The 19,907-nt window shown below is 46.5% G+C and overlaps 2 protein-coding genes across 5 annotated transcripts in view; one reads left to right on the plus strand and one right to left on the minus strand.

The window, feature by feature from the left end:
* Eip74ef (Ecdysone-induced protein E74) overlaps positions 1–19,907 on the minus strand; it is a 142,065-nt gene that overhangs the window by 96,620 nt on the left and 25,538 nt on the right. The gene's annotated exons all lie outside the window — the stretch shown is intronic.
* Positions 1,497–18,001, plus strand: Lsm11 (U6 snRNA-associated Sm-like protein LSm11). Its single transcript, XM_070665755.1, has 5 exons — positions 1,497–1,917; positions 2,551–2,605; positions 11,317–11,429; positions 14,762–14,900; positions 17,682–18,001. Exons 1-5 carry the CDS (start codon positions 1,744–1,746, stop codon positions 17,831–17,833), a joined length of 633 nt encoding a protein of 210 aa, XP_070521856.1. The 5' UTR covers positions 1,497–1,743; the 3' UTR covers positions 17,834–18,001.

The following is a 19,907-nucleotide window of genomic DNA, read 5'->3' on the forward strand; positions in this document are numbered from 1 at the left end:
GCGAAATTTCCAATTAGATCGTGGGCGTCGTAAAAAAAAAAAAATACACGTGATTAACTCCTAATTAAAAATCAGTTCCTTCGCGCGTAACGCACACAAGTACAAACGCCGTATTTTCTTTTATTTCAATCGTGTGTTTGAAACACACTCGACGGTACCGCACTCGACGCGGTGGGTGTAAACGCTTTTAATTTCTCCGTTAATAAATTAAGATAAGCAGCGAGACGGTTAATTAAGCGCGAAACAGGATCTCTTTATCTCGCAACAGCTTCCGGTGCATCGCACCGCGTTCGCACTTTCATTTGAATTCTAATTTAAACTTGGATAAAACGTAGCTTGATTACAATGTTACTTTCTCTCGCTACTCGTGTACACTCGCATTATACACAACGTAATGTTATACGCAAAAAAAAAGAAAAAAAAAAAGAATAAAATATTGTACATATATAAAAGAAAAACATGAAGCTCTCTCCTTCTTCCTATCTTTCACGTGCGTGCACGCCGTGTGCGTTATAAAATCAATTAAAATGCCCAAGGTTTGAAAAAAAATGCTATCAAAATTTCACGTTTACCCAATCGCGTTTATGATCCACGAATATAATTTCGCGCATTCTTTCTCCGTCTTAAAAAAGGAAGAAAAAAAAATGTATTTCAACACGAAGTAAGAGCTATCGAGATCTCGCCAAGTGGAAAGTATAAAATTTAGAAAACAAAGTGCAGATAACACGTAGAATAAGAAGCATCAATAGCGTCAAAGTGAAGTCAAGAAAATTTTTAATAATCACCGCAAAAGTCATTTTGATACCGCGCCGAATCCGCGAGCGTGGCAATCTTGTTCCGCGCGGAAAAAAACGTTTACCAGGGAAACAAGGGGCTCTCTTCTTTCTCTCTCTCCTCGATAAGAAGTTCCGTTCCGAGGAGGAAGTCGATCGGTGCCTCGAGGCTGCTTGTCCGCCCGCGACGAGCAATCCTGATGATTCGTGACTAATTCGCGTAATGCCCGTCGCGGGGAGTGAAAGAGGGGCGCGGGCAATTTCCATGAAAGTGAAAACACCGAGCGAGAACTTTCTTTCTGGCTTGGCGCACCGCTATTTCACTTCCTGTGCGCGTAACTTCACCCTCCCGCCGCCGCCCGGTTTCTATGCAGCCTCTACCCGGCGCCGCGCCGTCTTTTACGTAACGTTGCAACCGCGAAAGAAAGTTTCTACGAGTAGAGGTTAACATCCTCTTCTCTCGGACTGGCAGTTAATACCGTCGCGATTGATTATCGAACCGTAATCGACGTTTCCGATCGAAGGAAGCGCGTGAAATTCTCTAACCTGACGCGTCCAGCGGTCGCCGCCGACGACGACGATAAGCTCGGCGGTTTTTACGCGCCGTAGAAAAAGAATTCGAAACGCGCGTAAAGTACCGCGTGTTAGAATCAAAAGCGTAGCGCGTAGGGTGCAAAATTTACATACGGAATGGGAGTTCTTAATACGGAAGGAGTTCCATCCTGAGGCCCGCCGTCGTCGTGCGTCGAATTATGGCTCGCTCGAAGACGGTTGAAGTTCGAAACTTTCCGAACGCGACGCGTCGTCTATCCGCTGGTGCCATCTACCTGCTCCCGCGTCGACAACGGGTGCGGAAGGTGCGGGTGTACCTTCAAGACGCGCACGTGGGCATCAGTCGCGAAGTGTTTTATGGCCGTTAGTACGATCCTCGCGTAAAAAAAAGTGTACGCGGGGAGAAACGGGCACGTCGATGGCTGACGAGGAGAGCGGGACGTCGGACGAGAGTCTGGACGCGACAAGCGCGAATTTCGATCCCTTGAAGGCGCTGTACTCGCCGAAAATACGACTGGCACCCGCCGCGCCGATTTACAACAATGTTGCGAAATTCGAATCTTTTTTGAAAGGCATCACGGCGCAGGCAAAAGTGCGTACTGTCGTTACGCGCCGATTTCTAACACGAATCCGCGACACCCGGGGTCGAGGAAGCTGATCGAAAGTATCGTGCCGGCTGGAGATTGTGAAAATGATTACGTACGCGTAGGAATCTGCGCGAGATACGGGATCGCGTACAACCTAACCTAACATTATCTACCTCGGGCGAGTAGTTCGATTCCAGCTGATTGCGCCACGAATAATTAAGACTCGGCTTTAATACTTGAGAAAAAAAAAATTAAAAAAATTAAAAAATTTATTACGAAGTTTAAAATCTTACGATCTACGATGCATTTAGAATTTGCAATTACTGCAGTTGGATAAAAAATGATTCGACTTCGAATACTCGAGATGCGTTTTTAAACTGTTGGGTCTCCAAGATCAGAAATGGATAAGAATTAAAGATTGCAGTTCGAGATTATAGAGTTTATGTGAAAGCGTTTAATAATTCGAGAGTGATAATCGACGGGATTTTAATGAAAAGTCTCAATTCGAGCGAAATACACGCGGAACTAAAAAGCCTCGCGAAATTTCGTAGGAACGGAGACGCGAGGAGTAATCGGCGTTCGAGATCTCGGGGATGGGAGCGTGCGGCAGCTAAAAATTCGCGGTTTGTGTGTTTCAGGGTGATAGATTGGCCGTAACGGAATCCACGAAGAGGAGATTTTTATCGCATCAAGGTAAGGGAGCGAGAGGGAGACGGCGCGAGTCCCGTCAATGTTTACGCGCGTATTTCTGCCGGCGCCAGCGAGATGGCGATTGCATGCAGTCCCGCCGGGGTCATCGCCGAGCGGGGCTTCATTCATGCGCGAGTGACGTCGCGGTATCGAATTTCAATGCGGAATCGCCGGTCGCCTACGATAGACAATGGCGCACCCGGAAGCCACCTCCCTCCCGCGCCGATGGATTCTTAATTAATTTATTCCCGTAGATTATTCCTGGCGCGACGGAAGGTGCGAATACGAAAGTCGATCGCTGCGACGAAACGTCCCGTTGCGTTATCTCGCCCTCGTTATTTCCATCGCGAGGAGACGATAGTGGATCGCGGGCAAAAAAAAAAAAAAAAAAACTCGAGCCAGAAAGAACCTCGAAACTCTGAGAGGAAGACGTTGAGCGAAACGAAGTCTGGGCCGCGAAGACTGCGCGAGAGAGGGCTCGAGGCGGTAAGAAACACTTGGATCTGTTGCGCGTCATCTCGTAGGCTTATATTCCAGATATCCGGTGTGCTTTGTCTACGAGCCCGACAAGCACCAACGAAGGTCGGTCGCGGCTCGCGACCGGCATTAGCCGCCCGTGGAATTTGACCTCCGCGAAAGTGTGCGTCAATCGTTCTTGCGTGGTGAGACCCCGACCGTCGTTCCCCATTGTTTCCCATTCTACGGTTTTATCTTCGCCTCTCACGAGCACTACGCGATATATACATATATATATATATGAATGTAATATTTACAATGTCGCGAACGCACTCTCTTTTTCCATCTCGTTTTCTCTTTCTCCAACCTCCACCCAAGCGGAGGAATAAACGGAAACAGGCGTCTCGCATCGATACCCGGCTAGAGTTCCAAACAAATCGGACACGGCTCCGAGAATGAAGAAAGATCATTGCGCGGGGATAAGTCAGCCGCGTGCTCGAGATAGGGATGACGAGGCTCGGAGGCGAATGCTAGACACGAGAGCGGCGCTTTTTCCTCGCGCCTCCGCTTTCACGCGATAAGTCGCGGAGAGAAAGAGAGAGAAAGAGAGAAGGGTGCATCTATTGGCTGGCGGCCAATTACACGAGGCAGCCTATAAATCACGGATCCCTGACCCAGTGCAGTTTTATATTTATCGACGACGGTGCGCGCGCGGCGGAGGCACGGTCACGCGTTCTCTCTCTCTTTCTCTCGCACTTTAGAAGTCGCACCTTCCCGCGCCCGCGTCTCGTCCCGTCGCTCCCGGTCGAAGTGGCGCGCGGAGCGGCAAAGGAAGCGGCAAAGGAAGCGGGCGACAGAGAAACAGCGACGGAGGGATGCCTCCCTCGAGGGAGCGGAGGGACGAAGTCGCCGTGGTGACCGTGCGATTGTGCGAGTAACCGTGGCAGAAGGCAAGTCTCGTGCTCGCGCGCGTTCTCGAGGCAGGGAGTAGGAGGCGGGAGGTAGCGGTCTGTGTACGTGTACGTAGTGCGGCACTTGTTGCGCGCCCGGACGTCGACCTCTTGCGCTCAACCCGAGGCTCCTCCGCGCCGCGGCGTGTCCAAGGGACACTCTCTCGCGATAACGCACGCCCGATATCGCCCGAAATGACATCTCGCCACTTCCGAGATACCTATCGATACGCCCTGGGTCTACGGATGAAAGAATTGGAAATGATAATCTTGAAACAATATAATTAGAAGCCCGACAGCTTGCGTCTCTCGTTACAGATCGTAAAACTAGCGCGAGGGTTCCTCAACAGGTCGCTGCAAATGGTATCGTTTTAATCGTGAAATGTTAACGATTTCCTTTTTTTTTTTTTTAGTATCTGTTAAGTAACACTTAAATTACTTTTAATTAAAAAAAAAATTCTCAGAGAAAGGGTTTCAAAGTCGAGTAAGAGATGTTGTAGGGTTGCCGCCTTGCATGCGATTATTTTCGGACAAAATTAAGAACAACTTGTAAAAAGAAAATTAATTATGATGTCCGACGGTCGTATCTGGACATCGGTGCCTGATCACGCTTTGAGCGTCACTACGCGCCGCATCCGACCGGCTCGCTTCTCCTTTCCGCCCGCTGCTCTCTCCTTCTCCCTCCGGAGCGAAAACTTGGCGCGCCGCGGCGCAACCTCAAAAAGGTCGTTCGGCTTCCGGCGCTCTCGTTACGGCCGTCTCTAAATCCGTGCACGAGCGAGCGGTTCGAGCGGGAGCACCGGCGACGCAACGCGGGGCGCGTGTCCTCTCGGGCGTATTTCGGAGGTCGGCGCGTTGCGATCGGCGAAAGAGCTGGCCGCCGCCGCCACCGCCGTCGAAAGTCGCGCGGCGTTATCGAAGCCGATCGCGAACGCGTCCAGAAAGAGAAAGACACGAGCGAGAGCGAGAGAGAGTCTCGAGCGCACTTGTTGCGCCCGGACATCGACCTCGCCGCGGCGAACCTCTCCAGGCCGGCTTCGGCCCCTCGAACACGTTCCGACGGAATCGCGATTTTTCCCAATTGTGGACACGCGCCGGCGAACGAGAACGCGACCAGCCGACACGAGCGGCGTCGCGTACGAACTCCGCCGCTGGAGATGCCGCGCGATTCATCTCACCTCGCGAGCGTTGCTAATTTCGATTCGCACCCGAGCAATGATCGATTATGAATTCGTCAAGTCCGAGATTCACGGACACTCAAAAAGAAAAAAAAAAAAACTCGTGATAAAATTGTATCAAGTGTCTTTTTTATTTATTTTATTTTTTTATTTTTCCGCGATCAAATGCCTGCGGAAAATTTTTGAAAGATAGAAGAAAGAGAATGCGAGGCTAGGAGTCGTGAAATAGAGACTACGAGATATCTTCAATCCGCGGAACCGAATTTCGCGGAAATCAGTGTTCAAGTTTCGCTCGAGTGTATTCGCGTCCATTCGCGAAATTCTGGAAGAAGAGACTACTCCCTCAAATAGATTACTTCCTCGTGTGTATATTCACATATATATATATGTACATATTCATTCTCACACGACCTATCGCAACGTGACACACATACGCTCACGACACGGGCGAAACGTCAGGACGACAGAAGGACGACGAAGACGGGGAGAAAAGAAGTCTTTTAGATATCTCGGCTCCGGAAACGAATTTCGCTCTCTAACGGCAGACCCGGCCGCGAAGAACGCACACATAAATACATACGCACCGATACGTGCACAAAGCGCGCGCGTATGTGCAAGCGCATACTCTCGCTCGCAGCACCAACACGACGGCAAAGGCAACGACGGCAGCCGCCGTTCGCCTTGAGTAACGGAATTCTCGTCGATGTTTTCTCCGCGATTCTCTCTCGCGCGGCATTGCGCAACATTTGAGCGCGTCGCGCTGCGACGCCTGCACGAGCGCGCGCGTTTTTCTTGCGCACCATGCGCTTTCCTCTCCGCTCTTCCTACTCTTCTTCCCCTTTTTTTTTTCCTTTTTTTTTTTTTTCCTTTTTGTTCTCGTCTCATTTCCTACAAGCCCCTGTGGCGTGAACGCGCGGTCTCGGCTCATCAAGCTTCGGGGAGCCCGTCGCGATCCTTCCGGTTTCCGCGATACGATCGGAGTTTGGGTTGCTTAAGTCCTTGCCCGGCGCGCCACCCGGTAGAACGGACGATCCAATTTCTCGACACCGTGCTCGTGTGCACCAACGCACCCCGCCGCCGCGTTGACCTATCCCAACGTAACGTAACTGATGACTATCGAGTACGCCGAATCGGCGGGCGGCGCTCTCGCGCCTTTACAAATTCCAAACGCCACGAGATGATCGGTAGGGTCTCCGACTTTGGTCCCGGACGTAAATAATGTTAGCGGATACGAGTCGCAGTGACCGAAAGTTCTTGTACATCCCTGGACTTTCACTATGAGCGTTTACTAAAAATAAACTACAAAAATCGCGCGGCTCGACAAGCTCGAGAAGCTATTAACATCGCTGGACCCTCGATCGAAATTATTTGCGGGTGCAAGGTTGCTTAGAGTTACCGAACTGGATAATTACGGTTTACCGAAACGTGTGGGATCTTAATTGAACCGCTCGTGGAACAGGATTACTAGAGTTAATTAGAGCAGCGTGCGACCTCGACACGAGCACATATCGCAGAGCTCTCGCGAGCAGAGCAGTCGCCGTTCTGCGTAAGAAAAATTGGACGCGATTCTCCGACGGGTTGAGCGATCGATATTGGGGATCCGGAGCCGATAGATCGCGATCGCATAGAGCGACGACTTTTTCCTCGCTCTCGCGTCTCATCCGACCTTCTCGGGGTAAGAGTGATTTCTCCTTTCTTTGGTCGAGAAAGGCCGGGAAAGATTCGCTGCTGGAATCCCGACCGACTAGCCTGTCAAACGTGGCTTCTTCTCGTCAAGTATTATTATCACCTCGTCCGTTCAATTACTTGATGCATTTTTATAATTAAATTAAAATGGAAATAAATCGGGCTACTTTCCAAAAAGAACGAGAATAAAAAAATATCGTATCGATATTGTTAGCTCAAGTTTTTTTTTTTTTTTTTCTTATCTCGATTCGGCAAGAGGAAAAAAAAAAGAAAAAAAAGAAAAAAAAACTTCCGGCGAACTGTCGTAATCATCTTCCGAAAACGAGTTCCGAATAATCGCGTGATCGTCGGTGACTTCCTTGGTGGTGAAGATCCGTGAGGAACGTCATGTGGATGGGAAGCAAAGAAGGGAAAGGGAACCGAAGGGCTTCGTCGCAAAAGTAACAGTACCTACAGCTAGTTCGCGTAAAGCAAACTGCGGCGAGCCTACCACCGCACTTGGTCGTGCTCGCATATACAACGTGTCCGAGAAGTCGGGCGGTTTTCTCTCGAATCGAAGTCTAAGAGCCGAAGATACCTTCTCGGCGATTATTTAACTCGATTCCGTATTTCCGAGCATCTTTACCATTTCGAGGGCACGGCGATCAGATAATTGTATCTCGAATTCGAATAACCCCGAGAAAGGAAATAAAGTAAAGTAAAGTTTAGCGCGTTCACTTCGCTCCGCGAAGGTAAAAGCTCAACTTTCGAGCACCTTTCGTTTTTCTCATCGAGTTTCGAACTAAAGTAGAGCACGTCGTTATTATAGATAACGAAATAGCCCGCATTCTTCCCGTATTGACCCCTAGTGCCCGGCTGGGACGAGTACGCGAGCAGTTGGCAGGGGACACCGAGTATATTTGCGCGCGGCATACGCAACGGCGTGGCGGAGCGCGCGCGGCCGTGTGCGATCTCGCGGAAACGTGTGCGCGGCCGCGTGCACGTGTACGTGTGTACGTGTGGCGGAGAGGTCTGGTGGCTGCTCGCCTGCCTGCCTCGGCTGTTGGGTGCGCTGCCCGACAGGACATTGAACCCAGCGCGACTCAACCTGGGGATCATCCGCGGGTACAAGCCGCGCTTCGACTCCTCTCTCGTGCGCCACGGACCGTCCTGGTCCCCTCACCTCGTCCCTCGCCACGCGATATTTCGTCCGTCGTTCTCAACGAGGAGACCGGGCCCCGCCCGTTTCTGCGCCCGCGAACATTCTACGAGGGGCCGTCGTACCCACCTGCGACCCACGAGCTCCTCTCCGCGAGTCTGGGCTTTGATACCGAACTGCACCTTCGCACGCACCCGCGCCAACATTTTCGCAGGTGAACAACACGCGAGACACGCCGCCGTACAGATGTTAGCGGGCCCTTTTTGCTGCACGCGTCGCGCAACACGCGGCCGAACGATCGGAAGGCCGGAAAATCTCCAGCTCGCCTTTGATCGCCCAAGAGGAAGAGAGACGAAGAGGGAGAATTTCTTCTAACGCTCGATAAATAAATACATTACGAAATGCTTGCATATTGAACTAAAATTATTTCTGTCCGACGCTGCAACTCATTTTCTTTTTTATTTAAAATTTTTTTCGGGATAATTCGTTAATTTTGCAATTAGAAAATAAATTGCGCATTGCACTCGCGAGATTACGAAAAGGATTGTTAAAACACGTGTTAAATATGTTTATGTAATTTGTACCCTGATAAGAAACATATTTTTTTTTTTTTTTTTAAAGCCAACGGCAATGCTGAATCATATGCAAACAGGAACAATATCATTTATTGTGAAACCAAACTTTCTGCCCAAAAAAAAAACTTTAAGTAAATCGCGACGATTTTTAAAACGGTAAGCCTCGCCCTTTGGAACATCGAGCGATTCATTACAAAATTAAAATCAAATATTACGAATGCAAAAACCAATGTTTTAGAAACGAACGACAATGAAAGCACCAACCTCGCGATACTTAATAACTCGCAACAATCCGCGACAAATATTGTGCACAGATTGCAATATATTTAACCTTCTAAGTGAAGTAATCTTGCAATAAATGTGTAACATGGCCCCGCTGTCTTTTGCCATGCGCTTCGAAACAATATACTTAAAAATAAAAAAAAAATAAAAAAAACACGATCCATATTTTACGTGACGAAATAACAATAATATACTATCCGATTGTGTCGAGGTTTACAATTTCAAAAATTAGCTGCACGGTACGTAGATGTCTATTGCAGATGATAAATTAAAGTTCTTGCAAATCTCACAACTGCTTAAAAAAAAAAAAAAAAAATAGATGCCCAAGTTTTTATTATCCATTTGTATCTCCGAATTTTCTAAAATTTATGTGGTTCTTCTCGAAGAAAAGATTATCACGCTTTCTCAATCAGCCACACGAATAATCTACCGATTACCGAACACCCTGTATATGAGCTAGCCCGAGTATCATGCCGCCTTAAGGGGTTAACGAACGTGCAAGGCGAGGTACGGACACCTCCATGGTTCACCCTGCCCAGAGAAGGGACGATAAAGTCACCGTTTCGCGTTCCTCCCCTCGCGGCCGCGCGCGCGGTTGCGATCCTAACGGTTCCCTGCAACGCGGTTCACGCAAACGTGAACGTTCTCCGGGCTGCGCTATCTCCTGTACACGCGCGCACGAAGGAAGATCGGGACGAGAAGCGAAGGAGTTCTCGCGAGAAAGAAGGAAAAACGGCCGGAAGGTCGGAGGTGGACGCGAAGTGCGCTTATTCTATCGCCTCTTCCTCCGCGCTCCTCCCATTCATTTTTTTCTCGTGACAAGCCTGATTTATCTATTAGATGAAATAAATCGTTTTTCGCACCAGCCCGTAAGCTAGTCCTCTGTTATCGGAAAATATCCCGGTGTTCACGTACGAGACGCGTTTTGTAGAACGCCCGCGCTCGGCAAACTGAACGATATAATAACGCGCGTAATAAAAATAATCCTTTCGAAATATTCACCTCTAGTACAAATTAAAAAAAAGTAAGAAAGAAAAAAAAAAAAAGAAAAAAAAGCAACTTCCTACCCATCATTATCTAAGAAAGAAATGTAGCTCGTAACATAATCGGCCGCGATTTAATTACGGACAAGCACGCGAAATCGGCCGCGCGCGCATCGTCGCCAGGCCGCCCCGGCGGCGCGATAGTGGATCGCGCGATAGTGAAAGTGCACGCGGAAAGGAACAAAGAAAGGTGGAAAAGAAGCAGAGCGAGCGAGCGGCGAGCCCCTTTACGGACGGATGAAAGTTATCGGAGAAAGCCAATTGGCACCGTCGATCTCGCGAACGTGTGCGAGCACCGAGAGCGTCGCGGCTCTCGCTCGGTGCACCGCTCTTGCACGCGAGCGTGCGAGTCATCGGGCGCGTGGAGAAAATAAGTGCACTCGCCGCGCCGCGCGGCTCCCGAGGCTTTACGTAACTTCGCGGCGTTCCTCTTTCCGCTCGCGACGACCGGCCAGAGCCCGAGACTACCGCCTGAGTCTCTCTCTCCGATTCGCAACGCCAAGAAAGACCCTCCACGCGTGTGAAATAACAAGATTCGGGCACGCACATATCTCTCTCTCACTCTTCTTCCCGCGAAACAGAATTTTTTTTATTTATCTTTTTTTTTGTTACGATAACACCGTGCTTTAAAAAAATTATTATCTGTGTAATTTATTTTTGCACGATAACAAGTTTGAAATGAGCAATTTCTCAATTTCATTTAACCGGCAGCTATTACCTTCGCGTTTACGGCGCTAAATTACGCGACGGACGTCAAGTGTGGTTACGCGTGTCTTCGTTTCGCCTTTATCGCGGAGACGCGATTGATTTACTTCGGCGGGAAAGAAAAGTTCGGTATCACTGTGTATAAGGTATGGGAACGACGGCGGGGGTTAATGAAGCTCTCCCCAGCTGCGTAAAGTCTCGTAGTCACGGCGGGAAAAAAGGAGCAAAAACTGGAGAACGACGCGAGCGCGCGCGCGCGATGCTATCGGATCCCCCGTTCCTCGCGCGTAAGGATGAACGATGATTTGTCGAGCGAGTCCGCAAGACACGAGAGAGCCGCATAAATTCTTATTAGCGCGGTGTTACGGCGGCTCATAAAAATCCATCGCCGCAATCTTGCCCGTCTCGGGACTACTTCCGATACTCGGATGCTATTCAAGTATAGCGACTCCGTAATATAATATAGCGTCTCGTTACAATTATTTTTCTTGTTATTCACTTTTTAATATTTCACCGCGGTATTTATTTTGCGTGGATTTCAATTAATTTAAAATAAAAATTCAAGCGCTGCACCCCGCAAACTTTTTATCCAATATTAAAGTACAATCGGATGTAATAAATTTGAAAGTATGTAAGTCTTCTCTACACTTTTTTGTGATTTGGATTGTTAACATCTGAATTTAAAATGAAATTGTTTACAGAACCAGTGCCTGGAAGGAGTCATGTACAGAAGAATGTGCTCACGAAAATGGATAAGATTCTCGGCCCATTAGAATTGCTTCACGGGTGCATGGAGAATAAAATTCGTGTTAGAGTAAGTGACCGATTAATTTTTCTCTACTCGTTAATTGATTAACTTCCTAACAGTCGAAGTAATATTCTTTTTTTTTAATAAGACGTACATAAAAAAAATTCTTAAATTTACAAAGCCTTCTAGATCTGTTTTTATTGTAAAACTTTCGAAATTTATTATACTTATTACGTTTAAGACTTTGAATACCAGATTCTCCTTTTATCGTCAATTTTCTTTAATTCTCATATCAATATTTCGTGTTATAATTTTCCCGTGACATTTTCTTTCTAATTCTTTACGGTTCTTCTCGATGACCAAAAAAAATTATCCTAAAAAAAGCGTTTTGTCCACCCTTTCCAGTTCCTTTCTTCCTTTCCATCATTTCTTTTCCATCCCTTCAACCCCTAATACCGAGCGTGCACGCATACACGACTGACACACTTTCGCAGACGAGTGTCACGTACGCGAAACCCTTCGCGGGCATTGAAAGGGCGACAGGATCCGCCCTTAGTCGAGAAACGCGGCCGAAGAGGAAAGAAAAGCATTCGGGTCAACACACGTAACCATGGTGACCCAACAGGGCGCTCCAGCCCTTTCTGTTTACGTCTCTGACATATCGTCGTACGACAAACGATTCGACGTAAGACTGAGATCGCGCCGGGAACGGAATCACATCGCCGTCCTAAAACTCGCCCTTCGAGAAACGCACGATCGATTTTCTCGGGAGAACAATTCGGGGCGCGACGTTCTTAGGGAAATTATTATTGATCGTCACGTACGCCGAAGCAATATCTTCAAGGTATTACAATCCGGGGACCTTATTCTTGAAAGTGAGCGATAATTCTCGCGTACGAAAAATATCACACAGTCGATGTCGCAGGTAACTTCGGAATCTTATTCTACGTAATAAATAACGAACGACTTTCTTTTTTTTTTATTATTAAATAGTTAAAATAACATATAAAAAAATTATACATTTTGCTGTGCCGTATCCATTTCATTTTATAAAAATTTCACTTTCGTTAAGAATCTGCCTCTATTAGATTTCTCGTATGCGATATTGCACGTGACATCCAGGGTTCTTGTTTCAAGAATAAGGTCCCGGAAGTGAGCCGCGCGTCACCGTGGAAAGTTGTAAAATTGCGGCGCGATGCGAGCGCTGATAAGTCACCGTCGCGCTTATCTAATCGCATCCGATGATTTCTCGCGGCGCGGCGCGCCTAATGATCGCCGTCTCGCGCAGAGAATGGCTAATAATAAGACAATGAGACAGTAATGAAAAATAAAAATCAAATAGATTTAATTGGATTTCCGGTGAGCGGAAGCGGATATATCTCCGGCGAGGAGGATGAAGTTTCCGATTAGCCTCCTTACGAGCTTAAATTAAACGCGTTAGCTTTCATCATCGTCGCGTACCTCGGGACTCCTCTCGTCTTTCAAATCATCACCGTCCTCGGCGCAGCAGATCCTAATCTCCCGTGACCTTCGAACGCATCCGGAAAGAAGATTTTATCTCAGCGAATCGATCACTCGACCTTCGACCGTTCAAATTGCCGAGGAAAGCACGCGGTTTTCCTTTTTCTTCATCACCGAGTCATTCGAACTCATCTCGCGACCGAGCGCGAGCGCATTGAAAAATATCTCGCGAGGGACATTCGATTAAGTTGATTGAATAATCGGAAAGCTAAAGTATCCGAGATTTATTATTATCAATTTATTACTCGGTAAGAATTTATCCGTCGCGTCTAATAGCTCGCGCCTCTCTTTTCGCGGCGCGATGCAGCGTGCTGTTTTTAACCGCTAAGTTAAAATTCACGAGTTTACGAGATTTCCACGAGAAGTCACGCGGAATCTAATCAAGTCGATCGAACACCGCAGCCTCGAAGCACTTCCGAAATTTTCCGGTCTAATTGAATTCATATCTCGCTACCGAGTCGCCCTCGATATCTCATTGCCGCAATCTCTCGATCGCAACGAGATCCTTGAGCCCACGGTCAAGAAAATCCTGACACGTCAAGCGCGCGAAGTCGTCGCCACTCTCAAACGATAATTAATTCTAATGACACTGTATTTTCATATCCGCGGCTGATAGTCGTCTCGAGGTGGAATCGCTTAATCAAATGTAAAAATAGAAAAAAAAAAAAAATAATAATAATAATAAGACGTTCGCTACAAATTAATCGACGACGGCGGATAAATGGGCAAAATGACTCCATCGGATCGTCATTCGCGTAAAAACGGGAGCACGTGGGAGTTTTGTCACCTTGAAACGGTGCAGGTTGCCGGGCTTGAGGACTTCTAGAATCGATTCCGACTAATTCGCGAACGCAGTCAGCGCTCAATGACGCGATGACACACACGTACGCGCGTTCGAGGCTCGCAATTAGTTCTCATTGCGGCAAAACCGGCCTGATACGTACGTCTGCGGCGCACGGAAGGCATTGAGAGGGGCTTGTTGCCTCGCCAGCTTGCACTTCCGCGTATCAGCCCGCTATCTCGTCTCTTACGACCGTATCTGTGCGACAAACAATGCTTTTTCTTTCAAACACGAACCTTCCTCAACCAGACGCAAAGTGTCTTTAATGTACTTTGAAGTATATCGCCGAGTACTATTACGTTTCATTTATCTCCGTTACATTATTTCCGGAAGGAACACGACGCTAAGTGATGCGGAAATTCAGCTTCGCATTTTAATTTGGATCGAGAGAGAAAGAGAGAGAGAATAAAAAGATCAAAATTTAAAACTTGAGCAACAAACACCATGGAACAGAGTAGAAACAATAGATTAAAATTAAAAATGAGGAACTCGATATTCTATTAATATATATACTAATAACCATACGCACACATATACTGATAGAAATAATTAAAAGCGACACTAATCATTTTCGTAATTATATTCGTAATTGATGTTACTTTTAATTGTTCCTCAACTATGCATTATTAGTCATGCAAAAATTTAACGAATATATGTAGTCTGCGCGATATGAAAAAGAAAGAAAATTGTCCGATAACGGGTTGTATTATATAACAATTTCTTGAACAAAATCTATCAAGTTTTATCGTCGGAAAAAATTGCAGCGATAAATATTAACTAAGTTCTTTTGCACGTTCATTTCGTATTCGTACATCCTGCTATAAAATCTCTATAAAATCTACCTATAAAAATCGAACGTGCACTTTTGCTGCATTTCCTAACAGCATTCGTTTGATTTCTACCTAACATTTCGGACGAATAGGGATAATATCATCGAAAGTGAAACGAGAATGCAGTCTCTTTTCTCGGCGAACGCGGAATATGGAGGACTTGTCCGCGATCTAAAAGGAATAATCAGCCGTTCTTTGTACCGAAGGTCTACACTAGGAACGCGTATGGCATAAGGGGACACGTGGAGGCATACGTGGCTGCCTTCGACAAGTATTGGAACCTCGCGCTCGAGGACTGCTTCGAGGTTTGGTCCCGGAAAGTCAAGAGAAAAGCGCCTGCCCTCGGTATGATCATTTTGTTACTATATTCTACTGCTATTGTGATTGCCCAGATTTTTTTATTTTTACTATTCTTACAATTTATATATTTCTATCCTTTGCTGCATTTTTTTTTTTAATATGCAAATAATATCGTGCAACTCTTTTGCTCAATTCTTTTCGCGGGCGCGCCCTTAATCCGTCATCGAAAGAAGAGCATCTTCGTCACCGGGAAGAGTTAAAGCACGATCTACTTTTAATCCGTGGGACTCCCATTCTTCATTCGTCGCGCAAATCGATAGAGTTTAACGAACTCACCTCGGGGGGAGTATGCGCGCGCGATTCGCTCTCGTCTTTATTTACACCGCGCGGCAAAAGGGCGGCAGGGCAGCCGTGGAGGAGCCGAGAGGAAGGGTCGTCGTATCGCGCGCGCGAAGGGGGATAATACATCCCACTAAGGTCGCCGCTTCGCGGTAGGAGCAAGGACCGACCTTGACTACGTATAGTGGTCGCCGTTCGATACGCCGCTCGAGGAAGAGAGGAGATCCGCGCGCGGCGGCGGGCCCCTCTTCGCTTCCTCCGCCTCACATTTCTTCGCCGACTCTTTCTCTTCACCCGCCCGCGTCTTCTTCCTGCCGTTTCTCTTCCGTCGTCGACCCTTTCCCTTCGCCGGGCTGACGTCCCGCGCGTGAGACGCCTCGCCGACGATCCGTATAGGCAATGATTTTCCTCTCACGCGTTTACCCTCGTCCCGCCCCCTCCTTCCTTCGCCACGTGCCCTCCAACTTTCCTCTCTTTTCATTCATCCATACCAATCGTGTTAAACCGCGATCTGAAATAAATGGTGAAGCACGTGCTCCAACTTCGGAGGCCGCTCTCGTTTCACGTGTGCAAATTAATGCGAGAGAAAAATCACAAAAGAGATAAACGATCCCGGTGTCATTGCGTAAACGGATCGTCCTTTCGGTTGCAGTTTGGTCGAACGATTTGACTTTTCTTTGGATTATCTCGGGGGAGAGATTTTCGTTTATTAATATTTCGGCGATAAATCTATTTTAGAGACGAGCGTAGTTACTTAACTGTTGAAAATTGTCAAGGTACTTACTAAGAAAGTAAACCTGCAATCACTTGCGTTAAGAAACAATCAATTATATTTTTAGAATTCCAAGAAGACGCGGTAAAAATGACATCCGCCGTAGATCCAATTTCTTTCCCCGGGTTTTCTTAGAAGTTTAATCTATTTCTCGGTGAATTTAGATTAACGACTCCCCTTTACAGCCGACAATCTTCTGGATTACGTATCGCGCACATTTTATCGTAAGGTTCTTTCGGTGAACTTGTCGATATTCTATCGATATAAACTACTTTCCGTTATGTTTCTATCAATATCGTGCTGTTTAATCTCGTCATTTTCAGTAGACAAGCCAGCGCCTTGCCTCATATTATCTACGTTTGTATAAGTGCACTCTCCGAACGCTTAAACCAGACCTAGACGTCGCACTAGCTATTACCATCGACAGACTACAATTAAAATTAAAATATTTCGTAATATTTCGCTTGGAAAATAATGCTGTAGCAATTATATTTTATTTTCAAATGCTCAGTGACACATTTTTTTTTTACTAACTACCTCTAAGAAAAAGCCTCGCGTAATACCTTTGTTAGGAATTAATTTATTTCCGTACAATTTAAATAAATTTAACCTTTAAAGGTTAATGGAACTCAGCGACGGCGTTGCGAGGCAACTCTAAGCAAATGCGTGTTGGGAACTGAACTCTTTCTTTCTCGTCGTTGTTTATAGCGCCGTTTAAAAAGCGGCGACGCCTCGGGCGGCTCTTCTCTTTCGGCATGACGGGTTCAGGGTTAGTTGGCCTACTGACGTACTTCGGGGAGTATCGCGAGGGGTCGCGAGGTCGTTGATACGAGGCTACGACAGGAGGGTGGAGGGACCGGTGACCTTGGAGAACAGCCCAGGATCGATGCTTTCCTTTCCCGCGTACACGTGTCCTGTTGGCTCCTCGTGCCTTCCTGCCTGCCATCCCCCTTTCGACCCTCCCGCGGTCCTTCCCTCTGACACCAACCCGCTTATCGCAGTCCCCCGCGCGCCTCCACGGACACGTGCTGGCCCATAAACAACCCTCCCAGACTTTCCTCGTGACCTCATAGTTTTCTTTCCGAGGTTTACTCGTGGATACCGTACACATTTTCGATTACTTCCGGACGCGCTGTATATTTAAACGCCGGTGTTGAAAAATTTAAAATTCTTTTTTCCTCTCCCTCTCCCCTCATCTCCTCCCGACACCGTCGTATCTGGTGGACTCGCTGCGTTGGCGAATAAATGAAACGCCGTTGGGGGCTCGAAAGATTCTCAATAGCACGCGTAAGGATCGCGTAAAATGACAAACATTTTTTTTCTCGCGTAATAAATTTTAAACGTTTTATAAATTAAAATACTGCTGATCAATGCCCACTGAATAAACGTGCATAACTGGAGTAGACACTTCGACGCGCGCATACATACAGATCGACACACAGAGCGACATGAATTTTTAAGTATTAAAAAATTTTGCAAGCGCGCTATATTTTCGTTTCTTTCCAAGGTATTTTTATTTCTTTTTTTCCTCCAGTGTTGTATTCTCGCAAATTTCTTTCGCGAGCAAAGGGATAGATTGCATCGTGGCGATAAAAAAAAAAATAAAAAAGAAAAAGAAAAAAATTTATGGGTTAATCTCTATTAAATGAGCAAAGAGAAGAGATACGTATATGAAAAATACATAGAAAAAGGTCAATGTCGCATTTTTGATTCAGGTGCTGATGCAGTCAAGATAGAGCCGGCGGAAAACGACGTCCCTAGGGCGGTGGTGAAGAAGATCGAGGGAAAGAGCGAGACCTTGGAGAGACACGTGCCGCAAATGCTACTGAGGGGAGAACAAGTCGTTATAATCGTCAAAATCAATTGACTACGCGCTATCGCCTTAAGGTCTGTTCATAAGCGTCAAGTGTCACGTGCATTTAATTACGCAGCGAATGTAATATCCGCTTGTTGCTCGTTATTTATTCATTCTACGTTGAAATGCAATTTTCACATGTAACGTTACTGGAAAATAAACAAATCAATCGATTCTGCAGCGGCTGTATGTTTCATATATGTATATGCTCGCGTCAAATCTCAGGATCGCGCTGCAAAACTCAATTTTTCTCGAGGTATCTCGGAATATATTAATCGGATAACAAAATTCAACGTCATCTATTTATGCGGCTACAATATAACGTTGCGTCATGATCTACATAACCGGAATAAGTATTTGTTTTCCTACTTCTCTTTAAAGCGGTTGTAAAATAAAATATTTAAAACAAATTGGGATACTGTCTCACATTTTCTGCAAATGCATACCGAAGCCTCGCCCCTTATTTCCTTTCCCTTGTCCACCTCATTTCTCCGCGTCGTAATTAATTTTTTTACCGAGACAAACATGCAAGACGTACGCGTTATCAAGTAGTTACGTCAAAGCTTCGTGCCCCTGAAATTATACGAAGAATCAAAACCTGGAGGTCGCCGAGACTAGACTTTCTCGCGACAGATGCAAGGACTTCGACGAGAAACGAAGACGGAAAAAAAAGAGAAAAAAAAGGAACGTCGAGATTGAAAAAAAAAAAAGAAAAAAAGAAAAAAAAGAAAAGAAAAAAAAAAGGAGAGGTCAGTCTACATCGCCACGCCGGCACGGCCTTCGGGCTCACGTACGTGCGGCGAAGACGACGGAGGTAAAAGCTGATGGAGTTCTAATCCGCGGCGAGCGGGCATCGGTAACGAGGAAGTCGAGGGCGACGAAGAAAGTTAATTCGCGCGATTGTCCGGCGTCGCGCCGTTCCACCGTGACTAAACTCATGGCCCGCGACTGGTTTTTCCCTTCTAGCGCTCGTCGCCCTCGTAAATGTCTCTTTCACTCCCTCCCACCCTCGAGGCAACACGAGGCGGAATGCGCGCATTGCCAGGAATAAGAAAGTTTTGATGTCGATTACGATGCCGGGTCGGTGCCCGCCGGAAAACCGCGGCGCGACGTACACGATCGACCCCGTGAGCGACGGTCGAGGTGATCGATATCTCTCGCGAATCGCTCTGGCAGATTGCAGTTGCATATAGACACGTATGAACGTGAACATTTAATTGGGAAAGTCTCGCATCTGACAAATGATATTCGGATTTACGGTATTTTTTTTTTCTTTTTTTTTTTTTCAAATATATTGTATGTTCCAAACGTAATATATTTTTCTAGTTAATTTTCGAAACCCTTATTGCGAGGATTTCTTTTTTACTCGACCGAAAATAAGTTATGTAAAATATAATAGCGTTATTTGTGAATGTGTATTGTTAAATGCGCAGTTTGTCCTAAGCACAGAGCACTTTCTCTTTAGCGAATACTAAAGGCCAATCTGAGAAGGATGCTGGTTGTTTCATGGTCGTGCCATGCCATCGGTTATTAACATATACTAGATAACAGCTTGTGCTTCCTGTCGTTCACCTATCGTGATGCTGATAAAAATGTCGAGGTCGCGTATTTTTAAATCGTATAAGCTTTAAGAAATTTTCATAAATTAAGCATTCATGCAGTATGCCGATACGCAACAAAATTATATTCTTCGTTTAATTTCAAGTTGACTTTCTTTCAGCGGCATTATATTTCAATTTTAATTCAAGAGCTAATTAAAGCGATTTCTTCATAAAAAGGTCGACTTCATTAAACTTTAATGCCAACGAGTCCGGAAAAGATGCTAACGCCGCGTGTATTTAAAAGGTACATCTACTTTTGCGCTGTTTCTTTTTTTTTTTTTCTTTCTTTTTACCCACGGGCGAGGCGTGTATTATCGTCGAGAATCGCGTCGAAATGACACGTCGGGCGTACAGCGTGCCGTGTTACACTGCTACTCTTCCGTAATTACAACTCGCGGCGCCATTAATTTTCGTATCGTTTCCCCCCTTCGCGGCGCGAAAGGGAACACTGGAACGTGGCTCGTATCCTCGGGGCGGCATTTCCT

The sequence above is a fragment of the Cardiocondyla obscurior genome, linkage group LG14 (genome assembly GCF_019399895.1).
Source record: "Cardiocondyla obscurior isolate alpha-2009 linkage group LG14, Cobs3.1, whole genome shotgun sequence".
In the NCBI taxonomy this organism is placed as follows: domain Eukaryota; kingdom Metazoa; phylum Arthropoda; class Insecta; order Hymenoptera; family Formicidae; genus Cardiocondyla; species Cardiocondyla obscurior.